Raw genomic sequence first — 27603 nt, forward strand, 5'->3', positions numbered from 1 at the left:
ACATGTCATAAGTTAAAGTATAATTACTTTACCCATAGTGAAATATGGATAACACTTTAAATGTTTCACTTAAGTGTTATCGCTACAGAGAACATGTTTTCTAAATCTCTATGAGCTCCAGAGTTCATGTAAGAAAGCACACGTGGTAGAAGTATGTTCATTTTTAAGCTGAGTAATAAATATTTGGGATCCATTTAGTCTACTTTTAGATGTCTGAAAATTTTCCTAATAAAAAATTAAACTCAGAAAAAAAGAAACCTAATTATATACCACAACCTACACACAAAACACTGAAATAAATATCTTCTCAATTAAAAAAAAAAGTAGACCCACCAAAGCATACATTCAAAGATTCTAAGGAGTCAAAGCCCCTGCATTATCAGCACATGCTATGAAAGGAGTTATTTCAAAGTATTCTCTTATCAAAATAATCAAGCTTACAAATAAATGTGACAGAACATTAATTCAAGTACAGACAGTCCTTGCTTTGCAGAGCTGCAGGAGATCATAAAAATGACTGTGCAAATAAAGCATGCAACAAGGTCTTAATGATCAAGGAGAAAATTATAACTGTTCTGTGACCTTTATACATTTTTACCAAAAACATTACTAAAATTAACAAAAATTCATAACTAACACTTGTATATGGAAATAAAAATACAACAAATGTTAACACTAAGACATCACAAACACAGAATTAAAGTGTTTTATTTCTTTTTTTTTAATGTTTATTTATTTTTGAGAGAGAGATGGAGAAAGAGCAAGCAGGGGAGGGGCAGACAGAGAGGGAGACAGAGAATCCAAAGCAGGCCCCCACTACTGTCAGCATAGAGCCCGATGCAGGGCTTGAACTCACAAACCATGAAGAGTGTGACCTGAGCCGAATGCTCAGGATGCTCAACCGACTGAGCCACCCAGGTGCCCATAAAGCGTTTTGTTTCTTTATAAAAAACTTATCTAGGTTAGTGGTTACATAGGGGAAATGAGGAGTATCTTAACTGACTGAAATTGCACTACACTTCAGACCAAAAACTACTCAAATTCCCAAAGTTGAACTCCTAAACACAACCTTGTGTGGGAAAACCTCAAAACCAAAAGCAATGATGTGGACATATGTTCCTTACTACAGAAAAACATCACATGTAAACTATAAAAAACAGGTATGTTTTTAGAAATATCCCATTTTTAGAAAACCACGTACATACCAGAAATAAAATTTACAAAGAGAGTTGTGTAATGTCCATTTATTCCTTAATACCCCGACAACTAAGACAGAGACCCTCTTTTAGGTCTCCTTTGCAAAAGAAAGAATGGACTTCACCACCACATTAATCGCATTCGATTTTAACACTTTACATGTCTGCCTTCCACAAAAGACAGAGTCATAAATACCTGAGGAGCAAATGAACAAATGGATGGAAATAATGTGGAAAGTTGGTGGCTATCTGCCTGTCTCGCCTAAACTTCGCGAACCAAGAAAAGTCAAGCTGCAGGTGTCAATCCAAGTAGAAATATTCCTGAAGTACTTTGAAGAACAAGACAGGAACACAAGTCTGAAGATCAGGAATGCAAATTTTCCACCTCCAAACTAGAAAGAACAGCTAAGGCAACAAGAGATTAAAAGTACCAAGACAGTGAGTTCAGGGAAAATTAAAAAATTCCTGCCTGTAACTTAATTTCTCCATCTGTTATAATCTATCCCATCTAAAAGAAATTTTAGTATCCCTCTAAGAAGAAAAGTAGAGCTAGTAAATATGAAAACAAAAGGCTTAGGCACTTAAAAGTAACAATTCATAACTGCACAAGAAGCAAACAGTTAATCAGCAAGCTACTGTTTTTTTTAAGGTCTGGGAGTAACCCAAATTAGAAATACCACAAGTGTTTTATATTTTGACCTGAAAAAACACAAGGCTAATTATCCAGTATATTCATTTAAATAAACATATGAAGAATAAAGATACTCAGAAATATTCTGTACCCAAATTTTACAAACGTGACAGTAGGGTTATCCAAAAAAGGATAGAATATTATCTTCAGTATCTTTAAAAAGCAATCTGTTTTTATTTTTTAATCAATGTTTTTTACCTTTTTTCCACTGGGCCAAACACCCAACTTTCACTTATATTCAGAATATCAACTATGATTCTAGGTATGACTAGTATCTACCTAAGTTTAACAAGTAACTCAAGCATTTTAGCCATGAAATCAAGAATATGTATGTCAACTTTCATAATCTTCTATTTTTATAAGATACAGTAAAGAAGGGGTGCTTGGGTGGCTCAGCCAGTTGAGTATCCGACTCTTGATTCTGGGCTCAGGTCATGATTCCAGGGTCATGGGATCAAGCCCCATGTCTGGCTCTACACTGGGCATGTAGCCTGCTTAAGATTCTCCTTCCTTTCCTTTTTCCTTTCCTTTCCTTTTCCTTTTCTTCCTTCTTTTCTTTCTTTCCTTCCCTTTTCTTCCTTCTTTCCTTTCTTTCTCTGTTCTCTCTCTCTCTTTCCCCCCACCCACTCCACCTTTCTCCCCACCCTACCTGTTCATGCTCTCAAAAAAAAAAAAAAAAAGATATGGTGAAGAGTTTGTTCGGCATTTACAACCAAGTCTCAAAACTGGATCAAATTGTGATCCAATTGGCAGCCTTACTGCCCTTGCCAAATGCAAAAAACACTCATCAGAGTTGCGAAATTTTCATAAGAAGGAAAAGAATAAAGAAGACTGTCAATACAAAAAAAGACATTCTTTTATTCTGGCATTCAGAAAATAATTTTTACAAACCAAAGCTTTGAACTCCTAGAAAAGTTTAGTTAAAGCATATATTGCTAATTATTAGACTATTTTCCATAACACCCATAAGATCAAATGTGTCAAGAAAATGAAATTTTTAGATGGGGAAAAGAAAACCATGTTTTAAAGCAATGCAGTGAGTAAGGGCCCCCGGGTGGCTCAGTCAGTAGAGCATCCTACTCTTGATCTTGGTTCAGGTCATGATCTCACAGTCCCTGAGATCAAGCCCCACAGCCAGCTCTGCACTGACAGCATGGAGCCTGCTTGGGATTCTCTCTCTCCCCCTCCCCCAAGCTTTCTGTCAAAATAAATAAATAAGCAATAAAAAAAAAATAATAATAAAGCAACACACTGAGCAAAGACTTATGCTGCAGTAGAGAGACTGAACAACTGTGACAACATCAATTAACTGGGGCAAGAATAAAGACAAAACATGAAAGTGTACTGTCTACAGTCCTGAAGTCAGCATGAACATGCTAAAACAGAGTATCAGCAGTGTCCTGCCTTCTGAGCAGACATTACCAATACCCTGTTCAGTTATCTATTCAACAATCAACAAACATTTCAACACTCTCAAGTGCCATGCCCTGAATTAATAAATGGCAGTGGCAATGACAGGCAAACATCTGGATCAGTTTCACTAAAGTAAACCACCAGTACAAGTAGATTCTGAGAACAATTAAATGAATGGTGTCTCGTTTTATTAAAAATAGTAATCAACTATTTTACAACAACTTACCAATAACACTGAATAGAAACCTGGCTGTGTCTCCCACTGTTTCAGTTGCTCCTCTGCTGGTTTTAATACAGCAGTATCCTGACTGGTGGCCTGTGTTAAGACCTGAAGAACAACAGTGCTGGCACTATTGAGATCCATGGACACCTGGTAAAGATAAGTTAACATATGTGAATCAACATTATACATAAAAAATCAACAGTAACATAAGTGGAGAAAAAGGTTCAATGATCTGAATTATTCCTGTACTTCATTCACCTACCCTCGCATGTTTCTGCTGGATTTCTAACTTAGAATTTTGGTAATTCAACTAACTTCTGCTTAAATCAACTTATTTCTGAAGGAAACTGTCTTCAATGTCCCATTAGTAGAAGGTAATAGTAAATTGCAAATAAGAAACCCACACACAAAAACCAAAGAACTAAATTCTGATTAAATATCACGGTCTGCCTAAGGCTAAGTATAATACCTTCCTAGTTTTTAAAAGAAGAATATTAAGTGTTATAAGAATTTACCACTTTATCCCTACTAAGACCAAAGTTAGAAAAATGAAAAAGAAATTTATTCTTTGACTTATTGCTAAGTACCTCATAACATCATCTTATATTCCATCAATAACACGTGTTCAAAGTATTTTCTAAAATTTAAAAGACAAAGGTATATTCAAGAAATACTGTGGGGGAAAAAATGAACTAAATCAATAAACATAAAATATAATATAAAAATATAAACCTTAAGGACTGGATCATCTAATCCTATACCAAATATCTGAAGCCATTCTAAAAATACATTTAGCAATTTATTGATAGTTTTCTAAGCATTGTTTCTAATCACCCCCGAAACAGTGTACAATTGTATACTGACCCAAGTACGTATAATTGTACACAAAATGCTTATATGAAGCATGTACACAAAATGCTTATATGAAGCAATTTTCAAAAAATTGAAAGCTAAAAACAGAAAATAAATCTCAAAGCAAAAGTGACTGAGAATCAGCCTTGTGATTGTAATTCTATCTAAAACTGAAGACTGTTCCAGATAGTAAAAGTATGAAGGTCATTAACCCATAAACACAGCCAAAGCAACCAATTCCTAAGAGTTGTAATTAAACTGCAAAGACTAATGAAAAGGAGGATCCAAATGCTGACTCAACAAGAAATGGCACAAAATATTAAACTTTTCAAGGAAAACTTACAATTTTTTAAATTTTTTTTAATGTTTATTTATTTTTGACAGAGAAAGAGAGAGAGAGAGATTGAGACAGAGCATGAGTGGGGGAGGGGCAGAGAGAGAGAGAGGGAGACACAGAATCTGAAGCAGGCTTGAGGCTCAGGGCTGTCAGCACAGGGCCTGACGTGGGGCTCAAACTCACAGACTGAGATCATGACCTAAGCTGAAGTTGGATGCTCCACTGACTGAGCCACCCAGGCGCCCCAGGAAAACCAACAATTTTAAAGCCTGTGTGAGTAAAGCAGGGCTAGGATACGATAAGTGGAACACAAAATACTACCAATTAGCAACGGAAGTAAACTCAAATTTTAAATTAGTAGTCTGTTCTGGTCTGTACTTTAGAACTGACTAGGATGCCTTGTAAATATATATTGCCTCCCTCCCTAACCTGGAGTTCCTTGAACAATGTAAGTCTCTGTGTTCATTATCACCTGAAAACAAGTGAATGGATTTTCACTCAATTTAGAGGGCTTGTTGGTAATGTATGATTTCAAAAACAGGCTATCTCAGAGAAATTTACTTTATGGAGACCTTAGAAGATATTTTCAAGAGACGGGCAGTATGTTTTTCTAAGAGAAATACAATACAAGGCACAAAAGCAAGTCATGTATGCAATTTTACATTTTCTAGCAACCACATTAAGAAGTGAAAAGATGTGGAATTATTTTTAATATTATATTTAACTGGATATATCCCAAACATTACCATTTTAACATATAATCAATATTTTGAAAAAACTAATTTTGATATTTTACGCTTTTCTTAATAGTAAGTCTACAAAGTCCTGTGTACTTTACACTTAAAGCACATCGTATTTTGAACTAGCCACCTTTCAAGTACTCAATAGCCGCATGTGGCTAGTGGCTACTGTATTTGGGTAACTTTGAAAAGCCCTACTTTAGAAATACCAGCATCACCTCACAGAAATAAAAATTCTCAAGTCTCTCTCCAAACTTCCATCATGAAAATAGGGGCTGGGGGTCAAAAATGAGTGCCTTAGTAGTAAGTTCTCTAGGTAAATCTTATCACTGCCAAAGTATGAGAAATACAACTTTTGAACATCTACAACTGAGGTACACCTGAAAATCCAGCTCTGCAGCAACTCAGTGGATGTCAAAATGTACAGTAGTTTCGATCATACATTCCTATAAAAGAAGAACAGACCAGCATTGATCTGTAGTTCTCACAAGGAATTGTTTAGGGTATGGAAAACACTAAATTCAGTGATTCTCCCCCAATTAATGGAAGAGCACCTGGCTAAAATAAACATTTTTCTTTCTTTTTTTAAATTTTTTTTAATGTTTATTTTTGAGACAGAGACAGGGCATGAGTAGGGCAGGGGCAGAGAGAGAGGGAGACACAGAATCTGAACTGAAGCAGGCTACAGGCTCTGAGATGTCAGCACACAGCCCGACATGGGACCCAAACTCATGAACCTCAAGATCATGACCTGAGCCAAAGTCAGGCACTCAACCAAAGGACCCACACAGGCATCTCAAAATAAAAATTTTTCTTAAAAAGAGCCAGTATCTGGGTCGCCTAGGTGACTCAGTTGATTTAAGTGTCCAACTCTTGGTTTCAGCGCAGGTCATGATTTCAGTTTGTGAGATCAAGCTCTGCATTGGGCTCTGTACTAACAGCATGGAGCCTGCTTGGGATTCTCTCTCCTCCTCTTTCTCTGCCCCATATATATATATATGCCAAGCATTGTACTAAGTGCTTTCTTTATTATTTATTCCTAGTAATAAATCTATGTAGTAGATATCTTTATCCCCATTTTCTAATTTTTCTAATGTTTATTTTTGAGAGAGAAAGAGAGAGAGAGAGACAGAGCATGAGCGAGGGAAGGAGCAGAGAGAGAGGGAGGCACAGAATCCGAAGCAGGCTCCAAGCTCTGAGCTGTCAGCACAGAGCCCAATGCGGGGCTCAAACCCACGAACCGTGAGATCATGACCTGAGCTGAAGTCAGATGCTTAACCAACTAAGCCACCCAGGCTCCCCAATTATCCCCATATTTTAGGTAAAAAACTAAAGGATTAGAGACCTTACCTTTCCAAGGCCACAATCTACTAAACAGCAGTGCTTGAACTTGAACACCAAAGCCAATGGTCTTAATCAGTATCTAATACTGTCTACCTCCAAGGACAAAACTGACAACTTTGTAGTACCAGGAGCCCAACAAGATACAGGATATATGCTTTATTGGTATCTGGTGAATAAAGGTAAGTGATCAATTTTGAACAAAAGAGTACTTTACACTGTAACACATGACAGCTAATTAATGGATTTATTCAATAAAACTGCTGAAAGCCTGCTATGTACCAGGCACTGTTCTAGGTGCTGAGAATAAAATAGTGCAGCAAACAAAATAGTGTCCCTAACTTCAGGCTGCATACATTCCAATGGAAAAAGGTATTTCTGTGAAAGAAAGAGAGGGAGGGAGGGAGAGAGGGAGGAAGGAGTAATATGAAGAAAATACAATCATGTTAAATATCGACCATTGGGGCGCCTGGGTGGCGCAGTCAGTTAAGCGTCCGACTTCAGCCAGGTCACAATCTCGCGGCCCGTGAGTTTGAGCCCCGCGTCAGGCTCTGGGCTGATGGCTCGGAGCCTGGAGCCTGCTTCCGATTCTGTGTCTCCCTCTCTCTCTGCCCCTCCCCCGTTCATGCTCTGTCTCTCTCTGTCCCAAAAATAAAATGAAAAACGTTGAAAAAAAAAAAAAATTTAAATATCGACCATAAATGAATGTGTTATTTTATATTTTTATTTTTTAGAGAGAGAGTGAGTGTGCATGTGCACAAGTGGGTGAGAGAGGGAGAGAGAAAGAATCTTAAGCAGGCTCCACGCTCAGCACAGAGTCCAATGCGGTCAATCCCACCACCCTGGGATCATGACCTGAGCTGATATTAAAAGTCGGACACTCAAACAACTGAGCCACCCAGGTGCCTCTGAATGTGTTACTTTAGATTGGGTCTTCAGGGAAGGCTTCTCTTAAGTGACATTTAAAAGAGACGTGAAAGACAAGAGACCCAGGCAGGCAAAGATCTGAAAGCAGGGCTCCAGACAGACAGGGAAAACAAATGAAAACAAGGCCTTAAGATCAGAAACAAACTTAAGAAGGCCAATACGATTGACACTTAATGAGAAAAGGAGAAAATGGAACCAGATGAGGTTGAAGAAGCAGACAGGAACAGATCATGTGTGACCTTGCAGGAGAAAAAAAAAAAAGTCTGGACTTGTACATCTGTACCAACAAAGTCACTGGAAGAATAGGTGAATATATGAATATAATAACAGAGAAAAACAGGGTGCCTAGGTGGCTCAGTTGGTTAAGCATCTGACTTAGGCCCAGGTCATGATCCCACAACTCTTGAGTTCAAGCCCCACATGAGGCTCTGTGCTAACAGCTCAGAGGTTGGAGCCTCTTCAGATTGCGTCTCCCTCTCTCTCTGCCCCTTCCCTGCTTACTCACACTCTCTTTCTCTCTCTCAAGAATAAACGTTAAAAAAAAAAAAAAAATTCAAAAAATTCAAAAATAACAGAGAAAAGGTTCTGGCAGAACTCATCTCCACCCAACTCAAAAAAGAAAAAGGCCATGTCCCTAGGTGAGCTGGTGACTGATAGACATCCTCACTCTAAAGGTCTGTTTGTTTCTACATTGTACTCAGCAAATTATCTATGGCTGGAACTATTCTGTTTCTCAACAGTTGTTCTTTCACTTACTGGTTTTAGCATTTTGGGAACTACTACTTGAAAAATAAAATCACTGACTAATGTCAGCCTCCAGAGCAATTCTTACCTACAGCAAAGACAGTGCAGAGTGTTCACACACACATACACAGCTTCACACTTGTCTGGACCTTCAGAGCAAGGCAATCCTTAAGCCTATGTACTTGTATCTTTTATGCTTCACTTTACCATCACCATTCACCTGTTCTGCTGGAAGCTGCTAGAGTTTCCATCCCTATCTCCCTCCAGTAGCTTGCTCCATTCAGGTCTTCCACAGAAGTATATACTCTGTCCTTCCTCCCCCTGCTTTTGAACTTTGTTCCCAAGAAGCCCATATAGTCTGGGACAAAGAGCTCAGTTCATATACTTCTGGAGAACCAATTTTGTGCCACGCACTATAATAGTTGTTAGGTTAAGAATCAAAAAGGGTCTCTTTCTCTACCCAAATTCTGGGAGATACTGAGGTGTGAAGCAGAGAGAACTATTCTAATCACTAAAACAAACTGTAAAGGGGCACCTGGGTGGCTCAATAGGTTAAGTGTCAGACTTCAGCTCAGGTCATGATTTCGCAGTTCACGAGTTTGAGCCCCACATCGGGCTCTGTGCCAACAGCTCAGAGCCTGGAGCCTGCTTCAGATTCTGTGTCTCCCTCTCTCTCTGCCCCTCCCCCACTCATCCTCTGTCTCTCTCTCTCTCTCAAAAATGAATAAAAAAATTTTTTTAACTGTAAAAACTAAGATTCTAGAATACCAGTTGGAATCCAGTGTATTTCCTCCACACAAACAATATTATGAATGGTTTATTTCATGGGCAAAAGGCTTTTAGGCCTGAGAAACCACCATTCAGAACTTCTGCTAGAAAGATTACAAAGTGCTAATTAACTTTTAAAGGAAGCTTTAAAAAGCAATCACTTCCTAAATTGCAGATTAAATGCATCATCAAAAATAACAATTCAGGAATGACAGACCTATAATGGATTATTTAAAATACCACAACGCTAAAGCCTATTAAACTTTTTTAAAGATGCCATAACAAGCCTATAAAAGCAAATCTGGCATGTGGATTAATATCACTGTTTTATAAGAGGAAGGACTTAGAGTTATCAACAGAGTTATCCAGGGTCAGGTAGCAAACTAGTATATGGCAGAGTGAGGCCTGATAACCAAGTCTTTAGAACACAAGCTCTTCCTACTGTAACATAAAATGCACTCACCACACCACCCTACTCCCGAACACCTACAAACACACCGTGTTCTCACCTAATAGGTTCCTGGAGAAACTGTCAAAAAGATTCCTGAATCCCTAATAATTTAAAAGGATCACGTTTTCTATGTAGGAAATATTAACAGAGTACTCAATTGTAGAATTCATTTGAAAGGATAGCAATGGTGACAAAGAACGGGGAATAATGTAGTGAGACCTTCAAACATAACACTACAGAAATAAACTTTTATTTGAATAAAAGATAGGTGACTACCAGAGCACCTGGCCAGCTCAGTCAGTAGAGCATGCAACTCTTGATCGAAGGGTTGTGGAGTTCAAGCCCATGTTGGGTGCAGAGATTACATAAAAATAAAATCTTTAAAAAGATGACCACTGATGACTGGTGGTCAGGTTAGAGGGTGGTACACACAGCAAACTACACTTCAATACCCTTTTTTGGAATTAGAATACAGAAATTAATAGGGTTGCTACTGTTACTGCCACCTGGTAATGATCCAGACACATAGCTCATCTCCATAAAAAAAAAAAAAAAAAAAAAAAAATCTGAAGACTTGACGGTAAATAGCAAAAGATGAAAAGGGAAGAAGGGGAGGGGGGGAGGGAGGGAGGGAGGGAGGCAGGTGGAAGGAATAGGGAGAGACAAATACTACGTTGCGGGAAGAGCTAAAGGCATGTCTCCAAGAACTTGAAAGAATCTTCCTGGAGACCATCACCAGATAAGCCTGAAAGCCCGGGAAGCAAGTCCCTCCCTCACAGTGGAAGCACAGGTGTGTCTCTGCAGTACAGATGTCCATACAGAGTGAAAGAAATCTTCTAACCGTATTAAAAGAATGGATGCCTCGGTTTCCTAATTAATAATGTACACAATACGGAGTGGCTGGATGACTCAGTCAACTAAGCATCCAACTCTTGATTTCAGCTCAGGTCTTGAGTTCAAGCCCCACACTGGGCGCAAAGCCTACTTAAAAAAATAAAAACATAATGCACACAATGAGGCTGCTCTGATTTTCATTACTGCACATAACTTCAAATTCATAAGCAAGAAAGATAGTGCTTCTGAGTACTGTATTAGCTCTGAACTCAACTATAGAAGGGAATTATTAAAAATCTAAACGCAAATTCTTTTTCCCTAAGAACAATAATAGGAAAAGAGAAGGTGCAAATTAAAAGGGGAGGCATTTCAATCTTCTCACTATTTTACAATTTAGTCAATTCAATTCATTCATCACTGAACTTGTTGTAGTCTTTGATACTTTTAAGTCTAAATAACCTGGAAATAAGTGACCAAGAGCCTAAAAATACTCATACCCTATAAATGGACTTTCTAGGCCCATTCCTGGAAGTTACTTTCCAAATCCTGGAAAAACCCAAAATCCAAAGACATACAGATGTGCCTACAGTTGGGAACTTTCTAGTTTTCATTAAAAGAAACAATTAGATAAGGGAAAACTCAGCACCTCTGCCTGCCAACAACAAACAGATTTCCCTGGCCTGCAGTGACCTTCACTGCAGCCATAACCATAGGCTATAGGCTGTCCCATTATCTGTATCTGTCCTTAGTTTGAAAACATGCCACACAAACAATAACTCCACGCCACTATTAAATATTAAAGCTGTAAGTGAAATGACTTAGAAAAAAAATACAATAAAAATTGAAGAAAAATTTCAAAAACAAAAAAGCCTCCCTCAATGAAATAATTTACTGAGGCATGGCTCAACAAAGGATGCTAAAACCATTAGATGAAAGAACGACAAATTAAGAACAGAATATTCCCAGTATGTTCAAATACCACCCACCAATGACTTGCTAAATTCAGTGAACAAACAGACCTTTAAAATGAAGAGATCTGTCAGTCACCAGCTCAACCAAAAGAACAAACTTAGTATCAACAACAGCTGCACAACTTGACCTTAAGTGCCTCCTGATGTGATGCAATTAGTATACAACCTTACTTCTAAAATACCAAATATCATCAGCCTTAATTAACCAAGACTCTAGACCCAACTTCCAGTTGGAAAGAGCCAAAAGAGAGAGAAATGGTGAAAGGGTGACACTACCCAACTTCAAGACTTAGTGTTAATGCTACAGTAATCAAGACAGCGTGGTACTAGCAAAAAACAAAGAGATCACTCCAACAGCTCAGAGTGCCCAGAAATAGACCCCTCAACTGACCTTTAACAAAGAAGCAAAGGCAATACAATGGAGCAAAGGCAGTGTCTTCAACAAATGGTGCCAGAACAACTAGATGGCCACATTCAAAAAAACTAATCCAGACAGACGTTAATTAAACCCCTTCACAAAAATTAACTCAAAATGCATCAAAGACTTAACCATAAAACACAAAACTATAAAACTCCTGGAAGAGAACATAGAAGAAAATCTAAATGGGTTTTCTAAGGTACAGTGATGTCTTTTTAGATTCAACACCCAAGACAGAATCCATGAAAGAAATAACTAAGAAGCTCGACTTCATTAAAATTAAAAACTTCTGGGGGCGCCTGGGTGGCTCAGTTGGTTAAGCGGCCGACTTCCGCTCAGGTCATGATCTCACAGTCCGTGGGTTCGGGCCCCGCGTCGGGCTCTGTGCTGACAGCTCAGAGCCTGGAGCCTGTTTCAGATTCTGTGTCTCCCTCTCTCTGACCCTCCCCCGTTCATGCTCTGTCTCTCTCTGTCTCAAAAATGAATAAACGTTAAAAAAAAAAATTAAAAAAAAAAAAAAATTAAAAACTTCTGCTCTGCAAAAGCCAATATCAAAAGAGTATGAAGACAAGCCAGAAACTGGGAGAAAATATTTCCAAAAGACATACCTGATTAAAAAACAAAAAAACAAAAAACTGTTATCCAAAATATACAAAGAATTATTCAAACTCAACAATAAAAAAAGAATCCAATTTCGAGAACAAAGACCTTAACAGACACTTCACCAAAGAAGATAAACAGATAGCAAATAAGCATATGAAAAGATGTTCATCATGTGTCACCTGGGAAATGCAAATTGAAACAATAAGATACACATCATATGTCACCTATGAAATGACAATTAAAACAACAGTAAGATAACACTACACACCTATTACAATGTCAAAATCTAGAACAATGATAATACCAAATGCCAAGCAAGGATGTAGAGCAACAGGAACTCTCAGACACTATTGGAAAGAATGCAAAATATCCTTGGGAGACAATTTAATAGTTTCTTACAAAAGTAAACATACTCTTACTACACAATGCAGTGATTGTGCTTTTTGGTATTTACCCAAAGAAGATCAAACTATGCACAAGGGGCACCTCGGTGGCGCATTCGGTTAAACGTCACTTTGACTCAGGTCGTGATCTCACAGTCCAAAGCCCCACATTGGGTTCTCTGCTGTCAGTGTGAAGTCTGGTCCAGATCCTCTGTCTCCCTCTCTCTGCCCCTCCCTTGCTTGCCTTCACGTGCGCATGCACACACTTTCTCAAAAATAAACATTAAAAAATAAAAGAAAACTATGTCCACAAAAACCTGCACATAAGCTTTATTCTAACTGCCAAAACTTAGAAGCAACAAAGACATCCTTCAGTAGGTGAACAGATAAACTATGGTACATCCAGACAACAGATTACTGAGTGCTAAAAAGAAATTATCAAGCCATGAAAAAATATGAAGGAAACTTAAACACACATTACTCAGTGCAAGAAGCCAATCCAAGAAGGCTGCATACTATAAGACTTCAACTATATAACATTATGGTAAAGTCAAAACTGATATAAAAGATCAGTTGAGTGGGAGGAGAGATGAACAGGTAGATCACAGATTTTTAAGATGGAGAAAATACTCTATATTATAATGATGGATAGATGTCATTATAACATTTGTCCAAACACACTGAATGCACAACACCAAGAGTGAACCCTTAAGGGAACTACACGCTTTGAGTGATTATGATGTGTCAATGTAGGTTCATCCTGGTAAAAAAAAAAAAAAAACTGCACCATTATGGTGAATGATGTTTTAAAAAAAAAAAAAAAAAATTATGGTGAGGGATGTTGGTAATGGAGATTGTGTACGTGTGTGGACAGAGTCTATTGGAAATCTATGTACCTGCCTCTCAATTTAGTGTAAACCTAAAACTGTTTTAAAAAAAAATATATAAAAAAAGCAAAAGTTTTGAATATACAGTTCTACAAAGATGAACAGATGGTCAATAAGCATATGAAAAGATGCCTAAATTATTAGCCATTAGAGAAATGCAAATCAAAACCACTACTATGACTAAAAACAAAAAGACATAATAAAAGATACTGGTGAAGATGTTGAAAAAGTGGAACCCTCATTCTTTGCTAGTGAGAATGTAAAATGGTGCAGCCACTTCGGAAAAGTCAGGGTCTAAAAATGTTAAACACAGAGTTAGTATATGAAAAAAAATTCTACCTCTAGGTATATATACCCAAAAGAAATGAAGATTTAGGTCTACATTTGTTGTACACTACAAAAACGTGACCAGCAATATCGTAATAGCAAAAAGTGAAAACAACTCAATGTCGTATTCCATCCAATAGAATAGTATTTGGCAATTAATAAGAATGAAATCCTGCAACATGCTACAACACAAATGAACCCTGATTCATTTGACCTGCTAGGTCAAAGAAGCCAGTCACAAAGACTGCAAGGTGTCTCTTTTAATGACATGCCCAAAATAAGCAAATTTATAAAGATAAAAGGTATATAAGTGGTTGCCTAGGGCCAGAGGATTGGGGGAAAAGGTGGAGCGATTGCTGATGGGGATATGGTTACTATTTGGGTTGATAAAAATGTCCTAAAATTGATTGTAGTGATAGTCACACAACTCTGTGAATACACTAAAAACAACTGAATTATACACTTCCAGTGGGTGAACTGTATGGTCTGTGCATTACACCTTAATAAAGCTGTTTCTTTTAAGTGCCCTACGTAAATGCCAAATCAGCAAGAAACAAGGAAGTTACTAAATAAATGAAAAATACGTGGCTGGACTATCAACAACCATAACTGATGTTAATTCAGATCAGGGAACACCACTATTTCAAAAAATTAAAGCAAGATAAAAGGACCTAAGATTTTTGACACAAACCAAGGAGGTAGCAAAGACACTAGCTTCATTCAAATCCATACTGCACCATTCGGATTCATTTACACTTCTCAACAGAGGTCAGTTCAGTTTGAACAAGAAAAGTCTTCCCTGTGCACATGTTATAGGCTGTTTAGCATCCTTGTATACTGTATGTTAATAACACTTCCTAGAAATGGTTTTGACTAGATATGCTTCCATATATGTCCAAATACCATCAAGTTTAAATCACCAAGGCTATTAAAGCATTCCCCATGAGACCTCATGCTAGACTGTCAAAGACTGATCTATTTTGGAATAAGAGATATGAAACAGAACATACATAACACGGAAAAGAGAAGATATTTGTCTGCTTTCTCTTCTCTGATAAAATATCTCATGTAATTAAGAATTTTAAAGGACCTACAAATTCCTGCTTGGTGACAGACACTACAAGTAAGCTTAAACCCTTCTAAACCAGTCAGGACTTAAAAATACTCTCTTTTAGGGGCGCCTGGGGGTCTCAGTAGGTTAAGTGTCCTACTGTTGGTTTCAGCTCAGGTCATGATCTCACGGTTTGTGAGTTCGAGGCCCCCGCTGGGCTCTGTGTTAACAGCGCGGAGACTGCTTGGGGTCTCTCTTGTGAGAGTCTAGCCTAAAGAGTCACTGCATTTATAAAAATTCATTCATTAAAACATGTATGGAATGCATACCAGTAATGTCTCCACCGTTCGGAACTATGACACATTTTATCATTAAAATAATGTTTTCAAACATTAAAATAATTTTTTATCATCTTGGAGCTATGCATATCAGTTCTCTAAATAGTAAATATAGCTGACCCTCAAACAATGCTTAAATGTTTTGACTCCCCCAAAATTTAATAGCTTGCTGATGAGAAGCCTTAACAATAAACTGTTGAATAAAACACATTTTGTATGTCATATTGTATATATTATATACTATATCCTTACAGTGAAATAAGCTAAAGAAAAATATTAAGGACAAGAAAATACATTTATAGTACTATAATGTATCAAAAAATACACACACACCTGAAAACGGACCCACAGATTTCAAAGCCATTTGATCAAGGGTCAACTGCACATCTGATTTAAGCATTTTATTTTACTGACCAAGATACTGTGTCTCAAAGAGATTAAGAAGATAAACTGTGACTTCTCTTAAGTCCCAGGTTCATTAGTGACATTTCTAGAACTAGAAAGAAGTCTACTACCCCAGCCTAATACTCCACGGACTACCACATTTTCCTTTTGATCCGTGTTGTCCATTGATACCTCAAGTGAAATTAACAGATTTTTTTTTTATAAAGTTCTAAACTTGAGAACCGGAATACATCAAAACTATCGCTCATTTTCCTGGTAAATTATACTACATCAAAAGTTGAAAACCAAAATTAATGGAGTTAACAAAAATATCATTGGCAATATTAACAAAATAAAAATTAGAAGATATTTTAAATGACTAAACAATGATAGATTACATAGAACATACAGGAAACTTTTGTGAATCAACAAGAAATACAAAAGAAAACTGGACAAAGCATATAGACAATTCACAGAAAAAGTCAAATGGGTTATATATACCAGAAAAGATGCTACCTCACTAGTTATCAGGAATTTTTATTTTTTTTATTTAAAAAAAAATTTTTTTTAATGTTTATTTTTGACAGAGACAGAGACAGGGACAGAATGCGAGTGGGTTAGGGGCAGAGAGAGAGGGAGACACAGAAGCAGAAGCAGGCTCCAGGCTCTGAGCTGTCAGCACAGAGCCCGACGCGGGGCTCGAACTCACGAGCTGTGAGATCATGACCTGGGCCAAAGTCGGACGCTCAACCGACTGAGCCACCCAGGCGCCCCAGGAATTTTTAAAAAAACAGATATATTACTTTACAATAATCAGACTGGTGGGGGCACCTGGCTGGCTCAGTCGGAAGAACATGCGACTGTGACTGGCAACATTAGTCAGACTGGCAAAAATTAAAAAGTCCCCAAAATATTCAACGTTAGCCTGTGGAAGAGAGACCCTTATGCTTGCTAAGAGTATATATACATTGGTACAACTACTCTGGAGAGCAATCCTGCCATCTCTAAAAAACCTAAATGTGTATGTGTATGCGTGCGTGTGTGTGTGTGTGTGTGTGTGTGTGTGTGTGTGTGTGTATCCTACAACCAAACAGGTTTTATCCTTTGGCCCAGCAATCGCACACTTGGTGCTATAACCAAAGAAACTCCTATACAGGCTTATAAGAGCAGACAAGGATAAGGGCATTGATCCTGGGAGTTGTCTATAGTAAGAAAGAGACAACATGGGTCCATCTTCAGTGGAATAGATACATCAAATCTATCTTATAGATTTTGCTCCCTCTGACTAGAAAACTCTTGCCTCTAAGTACCTGCATGTTTTGCTCTTTAACTTCAATTCAGTCTTTGCTCAAGTTGTTGACTCATCAAGTTGGTTGTTGCTGACCACCCAATCTAAAGTATCTTACCCTCTTAAGTTCAACCCAGAATCTCTCTTTTCTGGATATCTTTCTTAATTTCTCTGCATGACACTTTTTACTATTTGACATTCTAATATCTATGTGTTTACTGTACAGACTCCCTCAATTAAAACTTAAGGTCCAGACACCAGGAACTTCCTTTGTTCAAAGATGTATCACCAGAATCTAAAAATGCACCTGGCACATATGAAAGTGATGAATAAATATTTGTTAAATAAATGAATTCAATTACTAAATCCCAATCTCTGCATACAGTTGTGTAAAGTCTCAAATCTGAACCCATCTCTGACTTTTCAAGCCCATTCAAACTAACCTCCAGAGTATGTAACATCCCACTTTGTTTCAACTCTCTGGTAATTCTTGTTTTTTTTTTTTCCAATGTTTATTTATTTTTGAAACAGAGAGAGACCAAGCACAAGCAGAGAAGGGGCAGAGAAAAAGAGAGACACAGACTCTGAAGCAGGCTCCAGGCTGCTGTCAGCACAGAGCCCCACCCAGGGCTCGAACTCACGAACCTTGAGATCATGACCCGAGCTGACGTCGGATGCTCTGCCGACTAAGCCACCCCGGCTCCCGTAAACTCTCTGGTAGTTCAACTTGCATTCATGGTACTCAACAAGGAAGCAGCTTCTAATGGCCAGGCATTACTCTGAGAGATAAAGAATGAATAAAAGAGTCGGGCGCCTGGGTGGCTCAGTTAAGCGTCCAGCTTTGGCTCAGGTCATTATCTCACCACTCATGAATTCAAGCCCCCCATCAGGCTCTCTGCCGTCAGCACGGAGCTCCTTTCAGATCCTCTGTCCCCCTCTCTCTTTGCCTCTCCCCGCGTGTGCATGCACTCTCCTTCTCTCTCAAAAATAAAATTAAACATAATACATACATACATACAAACATAAATAGTCTTTGAGCTCCAGTTCAAAAATGATGACTGCAGCTGGGTCCCAGGTTTCAGGGTTGCTAGAACGATCCAGGGCACAGCTACAGCAATCCATGTCAAGTAGCACCCACAGCAGGGAGAGCTCCACTCACTACTTTATAGCACTCTCATACGTAAAAGTGAGCATGCTGAACATCTTCCTGAAGTTGATCACGGAGAGCTCGAGAGATCCGAGTTCATCACCTACCCACAACTCCGCATCAAGTCCAAGTCCTTTTCCAGGGGGAGTTCTTTTCCAAGTCCTACTCCAGGGGAGTATGATTACTCTATCCTTTAACCCTCATGTGAATCCACTCCTGACTGGCTATGAGGATGAATAAAGAGAACCTGGACCACTACCCAGCAGGGACCACAGCAGCGGTTTGGACCATGACTCCGCACATGGACCAGAAGTATACGGGACGTTAAGTGCACCTTCCTTACTTGCCTCAAATGATGACCAGTATACTGATCTTCCATCCCTTTGGTTACGGCAGGATATAACTTAAATAAATAACTTAGATTAGTCCACAAACAAACAAACAAACAAGAGAGTCTTTGCTTTCCAGTCTTAAGAGAAAAAAAGACAACAAAGCTGTTTTGGAAACACCTAAGAGAAAGACCTAACTCAGCCTAAACAGGTTGGGGAAAGCTTGGTGAGGCAGGAAAGGGGGACAAGATAGCATTTGTGCTGGGTCATGAAAGATGAGTAGGAGTTATCCAAATGAGTAGGTTGTATGTATTGTCAAAAAGGTGATAGGTATATTCTAGGCAGAATACATACAACGTACTGATGTCTCAACTTTAAAAAACATTTAAACACTTTTGAAGAATTGCAAATAGTTCAGCATGACAGAATCATGTGAGGCAGGAAACAGAAGATGAAAGCAAAAAGCAAGCAAGGTCCAAATCACTAAGGTCCTTATTTCCTAAATTTGGTAGTATGGATTTTAATCTGAAAGCCTGCATGGCAGAAGAACACTACAATCTGTCTACAAAACAAGAAAGGGTTTAGAGGGATTATATCCATTCTCAGATTCAAAGAAATTATTTACAATGCTTACACCAAAGTCCACATACTAATGATAATCCGAACCAAGGTAGTAACTGGCAAGGAAAAATAGATGAAAGACGTAGAAGATTTGGTAAATGACTGGGGGCAGGGTGGTACATAAGGGTAATTAGAGGGTAGAGTTAAGACTTGGGGCATCTCCAACTGACTGGCAGGCATGGATCATAGGAGGAAGAGAAGCAACTTCAGAAAGAGTGATAGATCTAATTTTTTACCTGAACTTTATATATCTTAAGACAACCACATAACGTGTCACAGTTGGAGGGTAATCTGTGCTAAAGAGACAGAGATCTGCTAGTTATCAAAATAAAGTCAATAGTTGAAGTCATCAGAGGTAAGACCATTTAAGAGCAGGTAGAGGCAGAAGAGAGAAGACCGTGCGTCACTGGTCAACATTGGTCAAAGACAGAAAACTGCACCAAGGAAAGACTGGCCAACATACATGGAAATAAGGAGACCACAGTGTCACAGAAGCATAAGAGAATTTCAAAGAGAAATGTCAACATGTCAAATGATGACACGGATTCCATTAGATTTCACCACAAAGCGATCAATGGTGGCCAAATTCAGGGACTTGGACTGCTAGACTTCAATATATTGGGGAGGGAGGAGGTGGAGAAAATTAATATAGGTAACTTTTCCAGAAACTTAAAGGAAATAATTACAGATGAAACTGAAGAGGAATCTAGAGTGAGAGTGTATTTAAAGGAATTTTTTTTAAACCCTAATAAGTTAGTGCCCATTCAAAGTAAAACAGGACCAACCAAATGTTATGGACTGAATGCATTCCCCCAAAATTCACATGTTGGAGCCCTCACTTCCAGGACTCTCAGAATTGGAGATAAGATTTTTAAAGAAGTGATTAAGTTAAAATGAGGTCATTAGAGTAGAGCCCTAATCTAATGCAAGTGATGTCCTAATAAGAAAGAGATACCAGAGATTCTAGTGCACAAAGCAGGTGGTTACCTCTAAGTCAAGGAGAGAGCCTCAGAGGAAATCACTCCTGCTGGAACCCTGATGTTGGCCTTTCAGCTTCGAGAACTGTGAGAAAATAATTTTCCATTGTTTAAGCCACTCAGCCTGTGGTACTGTTACAGCAGCCCTGGAAAAACAACATAATACACCAAGGAAACACTGTCCCTGAGGAGAAAAAACTCAGAGCACAGGAGAGATGACCAGGTAGAAGTAGACATGTTTGCAAGTGCAAGAGGACAAAAAACAGTAACCAATGCCACCAATGTATTTCATTTCCTCTGTCACGTAAATATTTTTTAGTGTTTATTCACTTTTTGAGAGACAGAGACAGAGTGTGAGCAGGGCAGGGGCAGAGAGAGAGGGAGCCGAGCAGGCTCCAGACTCCGAGCTGTCAGCACAGAGCCCGACGTGGGGCTTCAACTCACAGACCGTGAGATCATGACCTGAGCCAAAATCAGATGTGTAACCGACTGCGCCACCCAGGTGCCCCCCTCTGTCATGCAGAAGTGACATTATCCAGGAAAGAATAAGGAGGGAATGTGGTGGGTTCATAACCACCATAGGAAACAGCAGTTTCTAGAGAAACACAGAATTATTGGACTGCTTGCCCATCACTCAGTAAATGTTTGTTGTGGAATGGATTCCTAGCTCTCATTCACGAAAGCTTTAGTTCCATTTTAAAATGGCAATAAATAGCAAAAGAAAAGCGTTCGAGTAAGTCTGAACCCGGGTTATGAACATCAGGCAAGTTACTTACCACTGCCAGGTCTGTTTCTTCAACCAGATGAATCAGACTCAATAAGCAGCAAAGGATTACCTCAGATCAAAATAAATGCTCTAATTTTACATAGCTTTACCCATGACCTCAGTCTTCCAACTCTTCCCAACCAAAGTAGGGTGTCTCAAGTTTTAACATAAATTCCTATCATCTGGAAAGCTTGTTAAGATGCAGGTTCTGATTCATTAGGTTTAGGGTTAAGCTTAAGCTTGGGCATTCTGAGCAAACACTGACGTGATGCCATACATCATACTCAGAGTAGGAACGGTGCAGAACACTGATCCAACTCAAGCTCTACAAAGCTTATAATTGTGGGCTTATCTGTAATCAGCCTGATATTTAGAAAACAAAAACAAAGATGTTCCAGACTCACACCTGCACTAAGTATGTCTTGCCATTCCCTAAAACACTCTGAAATTAACTTGATGATAGTCATCATTTGGTACAGATAGGATTAGCACAGAAATGAATAATACTGGAATCAGTAACACCGTATTAGGAGAAGCAAGATTAAATACCAATGCACAGAAAATGGGGAAGGGGATTAAGAGGTACAAATTCCTAGTTATAAAGTAAGTCACAGAGATGAAAAGTACAGTGCAGGAAATATAGTCAATAATACTGTAACAACACTGTATATTGACAGTAACGACACTTATCATGGGAAGCACAGCATAAGGTATAGAAGTGTTGAATCAGCATGAACTGATCAGAACACCACATGAACCAATGTAACACTGTATGTCAACGATACTTCAACAAGAACAATATAAATACACACCATGCACACATATATGCACATACACACAACACAATGGTCAAAATCCATCTAACCATGTTATCTTTCTCAAAACATGAATATTTTTATTTCTAGAAAAACATTTAGCTCTAGACAAGTCTGTATATTCTAACTGCCACATGCCTACAAGGGTTCTTTTGCATTCTGGATTCTGAATACTAACATTCAATGTCATAAAATTTAAAGATTTTTATACTAATTACCAAATAATCTTCATGCATTTGTTTAGAACCTCCAATCCTATTACCACAACTAAATTCATCTGTGATGAGAATTTTCTTTTGCTTCAGGAAGCGTAACTAGGACAGAGACAGCCCAGCTGACCTAGGGCTATAATATATGGCCACAAACCATTGCTCTAATTAAACTGTTTCTACTATTCCCTGTACTAGGTTATAGGAGGGAAAAAATTCCACAATCGTATCACAACCAACAAGGATTTTCATTCTAATTTCATAGCAATCTTCAGTGATGCAAGACGGAAGAAAAGGTGTCATGCAATGGAAGCCTTACAGTCACTCTACCCTTAACCTGAAGCCTCTATACTGAAAAGAGAAGTTTAAAATAACATTAAAACGGAGGCATGAGCTCTCTAACCAACACACACACCAAAAAAAAAAAAAAAAAAAAAAAAAAAAAAAAAAAAAAAAGAAAGAAAAAAATAATTAGGTCTGTAAACTGCTCTTTCTTACCCTATACTGAAGAATAACCAATTCTCAAAAGCACTACACCACTACAAACGAGCTCGCTCACACTCGGGTGGGGAGAAGGTATGTCCATTGCAATCTTGTCACCTGCAGGCAATTTACCACTCCTACCTAATTTACTCAAATCACTTTCAACTAATAATACTTCCCTCATTCACCACTATGTAACAACAGAATAAAAAAGAATGACAAATGCAATGGGCCTCAAAATAGTTTTGCTGAATCACAAATACCCTCAATATAAAGCTGCAGAAGTCGCTGAGCTTGAGCATTGGCGGCCATACCTCAGCAAGCGGCTCCTCGGAAAATGTGTTAACTTCCTGCACCTGTTCATTAAAGGCAAGGAAGGGTCTAATGTTTAGAGCTTTCACAGCATTGCTATTAGCAGCAATGTGCTGTGTGCACTAACAACATACAGTGGCTTTCTACTAAAACTGACCACGTTCTCTCAAAATGGGCATCACCTATGCCCCAAGGGCAAATACACCACCCTGGCCCGCAACCGCAGCCACAATGGGCACCCTATGCTCTCCTCATCTTGGCACCCAGCCCGTCTTCCTGCACCCCCATTCCTCCTCGACCAAGCCTCCCCCTCCCAGGGCTGACTCGGCCAGGCCCCAGCTGCAAGTAGTTCCTAGGGTTACGCAGAGAGCCAAGCCTGCAGGCCGCTCTCGCCGCGTTTCTGCTCTCTCTCCTCTCCGACTAGCCCAACGTTCTTCCCTCGCCTCTCCCGTCTCCGCTGCCCAGCCCACTCCTCCCTTCCACTCGCGCGCTCTGCAGCTCTCAGGCCTCACCGTTTGGTTCGGTCCGGAATACCCCGGCTCTCCCGCTTCCAGTCCCCAACACGAAGCGAAGTCGGTTGGTCCCGCGCCTCACGCTTCCAGTCCACACGCCGCCGCCTACTGATGCCGAAAGCGGCTTCTAGGAACGCGCCATGTTCAGCGTCGCGGCTCCAAACGACGCGGACGCAGGAATACTGCGTCACAGACACCCGGAACGCGTGGAATTGGCAAAGAGAGAAGGCGATAGGAGAACTGCACAAGAGGAGGGAGGTGCTTCCCCTTCGAAACTGAAGGCGCCCGGGGGCTAAAGCAGCTATCTGCGCTTGCGCATTACAGAGCGTGGCGCCTGGAGTCAGCCGGATTTGTAACCATGGAAACGTTAACCCCGCGTAGCCCAATTCCCAGGACAAATCGCTGTCTCCTGGTTTGATTGAAGCCTGCTTGAATCGGAACCATTTTCCCTTCCCCGTTCCGGATATCGGTTCTAAACTGCATTGTTTTCCGAGTGCGTCTCAGCGTTAATGAGTTATTAAAATAATCTTACTCCCATTGGTCAAACCTCCCGTGAATATTTTTTTTCAAGTCCTAAATTTGCTGGGCGCTCTACTCCAGAACGATAGCAGGAGTGGAAGTATAGTTCTGCCTGCCTCTGTTACTAGCTAGTGACCTAAGTTTTCTTTACTTTTTTTAAAGTTTTTATTTTTATTTATTTTCTGAGAGAGAGAGAGAGGAAGACAGAATCCCAAGTAGGCTCCGCACTGTTCAGCAGAGCCGGATCCCAGACTCCCAACTCAGGGACGGTGAACCAAAATCAAGAGTCTAAGGCTCAACAGACTTGAGCCACCTAGGCGCCCCCTCTAAGGTTTCCTTAGAAAGAGAAGTTGTAAAGACATGGTTGAGGGTTCATAAACATTAATAATAAAAAATAATAGTAAACATTTACTGAACATTTAGAATGTGCCAGGTACAATTCTAAAATCTTAACATGATCATGTATTTTAATCCTCAAAACAATCTGTGAGGTGCTATTATGCTACTGTTATAGGTGAAGAAACTGAAGCACAGAGAAGTCAGGTAATCTGCCTAAAGTCACACAGCTAGTAAGGGACATTGTTAGGATTTGAATCAATCATAAGACCTACATTACAAGGATGTTCACATTAGGGCTGTTTTTAAAGTAAAAATACAGTATTATCTAAATAACCACCAAGAAAGGAATGCCTAATCATGATACATGCATATATAATAAATTACAAATTGGCCAATATAAATTATGTTGCCATGTTTTTGTTGCATGCTAAAACATTCACAATGCATTGGGAAAAGAGTGGTTTACAAAAAATTAGGTTAAGTATAGCCCCATTTTTATATGGGGCCAAAAATAAAATAAATAAATATATGCCAAAATGTTAACAAGGTTTGTCACTAGTTGAATGGTAATGTGGACATGTTTCATTTATTTATTTGTTTTGCTTGATTGTATCTGCTGATTTTACTTAAGGTAATACTTGTCAAGTTTTAAATGTGCATAGAATCACATGGATCTTGTTAAAATACAGATCCTGATTCAGTTGGTTTGAGGTGAGTCTTCATTTCTAATGAGTTTCCAGTTAATGCCAATGCTACTGGTCCAAAGATCACACAATGAATAACAAGTTTATTAGGAATATGCAATAAATATGTGTGTATGTGTATAAATATACATATGAAACCTAATTTGAATTAAAATGAAGAAATTGCTTTAGAAGAATGGATCTTTTCTGGGGAGCCTGGACAGCTCGGTCAGATAACCATGACTCAGGTCATGATCTTGAAGTTTGTGAGTTCGAGTCCTGCACTGGGCTGTCTGCTGTCACCATAGAGCCCCCTCCCCCCCACCCCACCAGCCCTTTCCCTAATCACGCCTTCTCTCAAAAATAAACATTTTTTTAAAAATTTTTTAAATTATACATATATATATATATATATATATATATATGAAATGGGATAATGGATCCTTTGGAAATTTAATAAAAGGTATAACTTAGAAAAATGCACACATACAAATTTTGCCTACAACTCCCAGACTCCCAATAAAATGCACTTGGGAAGTCCTAGCTTCAACTGTTATGAATGTAAAACCTACTCACATACTATGTACAAGAGAAATATGTACACCTAGATAAATAACCTCATATTATTGCATTTCATTGCTATGTCCTTATATTCTCAGATTCTTTAGAGGAAAGGGCAAACAAATAATTAAATCATCATTGGGTCTGTTCAGAATATATTTGAAATATAAATATAAATTCAGTGTTTTCCCCCCTAAATACCTGAGAACTGAAGAGAAAGAAGAAAGTTGAGGAAGCAAATGCTAAATTAAAGAAACACTGGCTTACTCACCTCTCAATCTCAAGTAGTTTCCAAGATGCAAATAAGTGTAACAACAATGCAACTCATTTTGCATCAATAATTACAACTAACTACTACCAAATATTTCCTATGTGCCAGTTCTAAGTGTCTTTTAAGTGTCTGACATTGAACTGTAGACATTTCACATAATTTATTTTATTGATTTTCATCCTACCCTATATGGAGAGTATCCTTTTCCTTATTTTACAGATTAGATGATGGGAATTTGTCATTTGTCTAGGTTCAAATTCTGGAGGAAACCAGAATCAAATTTAGATATATGCATTATAGTTGGTAGGATAAAAGGATATCCACATCCTAATAACCCAAAACTTGTGCATATATTAGTTTTCATGGCAAAAGGTACTTTGCAGATATGGCTAAATTAAGAATCTTGAGATGGAAAGATTATTTTGCATTATCCTGTGGGCCTAATGTAGTCATAATGGTGCTTTATAAGAGGGAGGGAGGAGTGTCAGGGAGAGATGTGACCATGGAAGCAGAGTTGGGAGTGATATGAAGCCATGAGTAAAGGAATACAGGCAGTCTAGAGAAGCTGGAAAAGTCAAAGAAACAGATTCTCCCTTGCAGCCTGTGGAAGAAACTCAGTCCTGCAGAGGATTTCAGACTTCTGACCTTCAGAATTCTAACATAATGAATTTGTGTTGTTTTAAACTAGTTTGTGGCAATTTTTTACAGCAGCAATAGAAAACTACCACATGGGGGCGCCTGGGTGTCTCAGTCAGTTAAGTAGTTAAGCCCCTGACTTTTGGCTCAGGTCGTGATCTCACAGCTAGGCTCCTGAGCTGGAGCCCCACATTGGGCCCTGCACTGACTGCTCAGAGCCTGGAACCTGCTTCAGATTCTGTGTCTCCCTCGCTCTCTGCCCCTCCCCCGCTCACACTTTGTCTCTGTCTCTCAAAAATAAACAAACATTAAAAATTTTTAAAAATGGGGCAGCTGGGTGGCTCAGTTGGTTAAGTGTCCACCTTCGGCTCAGGTCACGAACTCACGGTTCGTGGGTGTGAGCCCCATGTCAGGCTCTGTGCTGACAGCTTGGAGCCTGGAGCCTGCTTCGGATTCTGGGTCTCCCTCTCTCTCTGCCCCTCACCTGCTCATACTCTGTCTCTGTCTCTCAAATAAACCTTAAAAAAAAAAATTCAAAAACAAATAAACGTTAAAAATTAAAAAAAAAAAAAAAAAAAAAAAAATGAGGCGCCTGAGTGGCTCAGTCGGTTAATCGGCATACTTCAGCCCAGGACATGATCTCACAGTTTGTGAGTTCCAGTCCCATATCAGGCTCTGTGTTGACAGCTCGGAGCCTGGAGCCTGCTTCAGATTCTGTTTCCCTCTCTCTCTGCCTCTTCCCTGCTCATGGTCTCTCTCTCAAAAATAAATAAACATTAAGAAATAAATAAATAAAAATTTAAAAGAAAACTAACACATGTTCCAAGTCATAGGCTTTCCAGTGTGCTACATTTGAGCTAATAATGCAACTTGTGTGAAATTAGGTCTTGGGCAACTCTGTTATTTTAAGATAGCTCTCATTACATGCTTATCAAAAAACTCATCAATGCTAACCAGGTTAGGAAAATAAGTCTTCGGGAAACTAATTGATCTGCCCTTGGTAATAATATTAATATTTGTAGCAGATTCAGTTTTATGAGTTTTTAAAAACTTGAAACAATATAAATGTCTTTTTCTTAATTTTTTTAAGTTTATTTTTTATTTTGAGAGATAGTAAGAGTGGGGGAGGGGCAGAGAGAGAGGGAGACACAGAATATATATAAATATATGTATATATATATTTGACGATCAAAAAAAATAAAATCTTGCCATTTGCAACAATGTGGATGGAACTAGAATGTATTATGCTAAGTGAA

The 27603-nt window shown here is 38.8% G+C and overlaps 2 protein-coding genes across 2 annotated transcripts in view; one reads left to right on the top strand and one right to left on the bottom strand.

Moving 5' to 3' along the window:
- Window positions 1-23517, bottom strand: part of IPO11 (importin 11) — a 196689-nt gene extending 173172 nt beyond the window's left edge. The window contains exons 1-2 of the mRNA XM_019414324.2: window positions 23339-23517; window positions 3527-3670 (exon numbers count right to left, since the gene is read on the bottom strand). Coding sequence (XP_019269869.1) covers window positions 3527-3664 — 138 coding nt within the window. The 5' untranslated portion in view covers window positions 3665-3670; window positions 23339-23517. The remainder of the gene's footprint in view (window positions 1-3526; window positions 3671-23338) is intronic.
- Window positions 18219-18554, top strand: LOC128778389 (cytochrome c oxidase subunit 6A1, mitochondrial-like). The gene has a single exon (XM_053907677.1). The coding sequence runs from the start codon at window positions 18219-18221 to the stop codon at window positions 18552-18554; it is 336 nt and encodes a 111-aa protein (XP_053763652.1).
- Window positions 23518-27603: the final 4086 nt, after the last annotated feature.

This window comes from Panthera pardus, unplaced genomic scaffold (assembly GCF_024362965.1).
Source record: "Panthera pardus isolate Hobbes unplaced genomic scaffold, ASM2436296v1 HiC_scaffold_2, whole genome shotgun sequence".
NCBI lineage: Eukaryota > Metazoa > Chordata > Mammalia > Carnivora > Felidae > Panthera > Panthera pardus.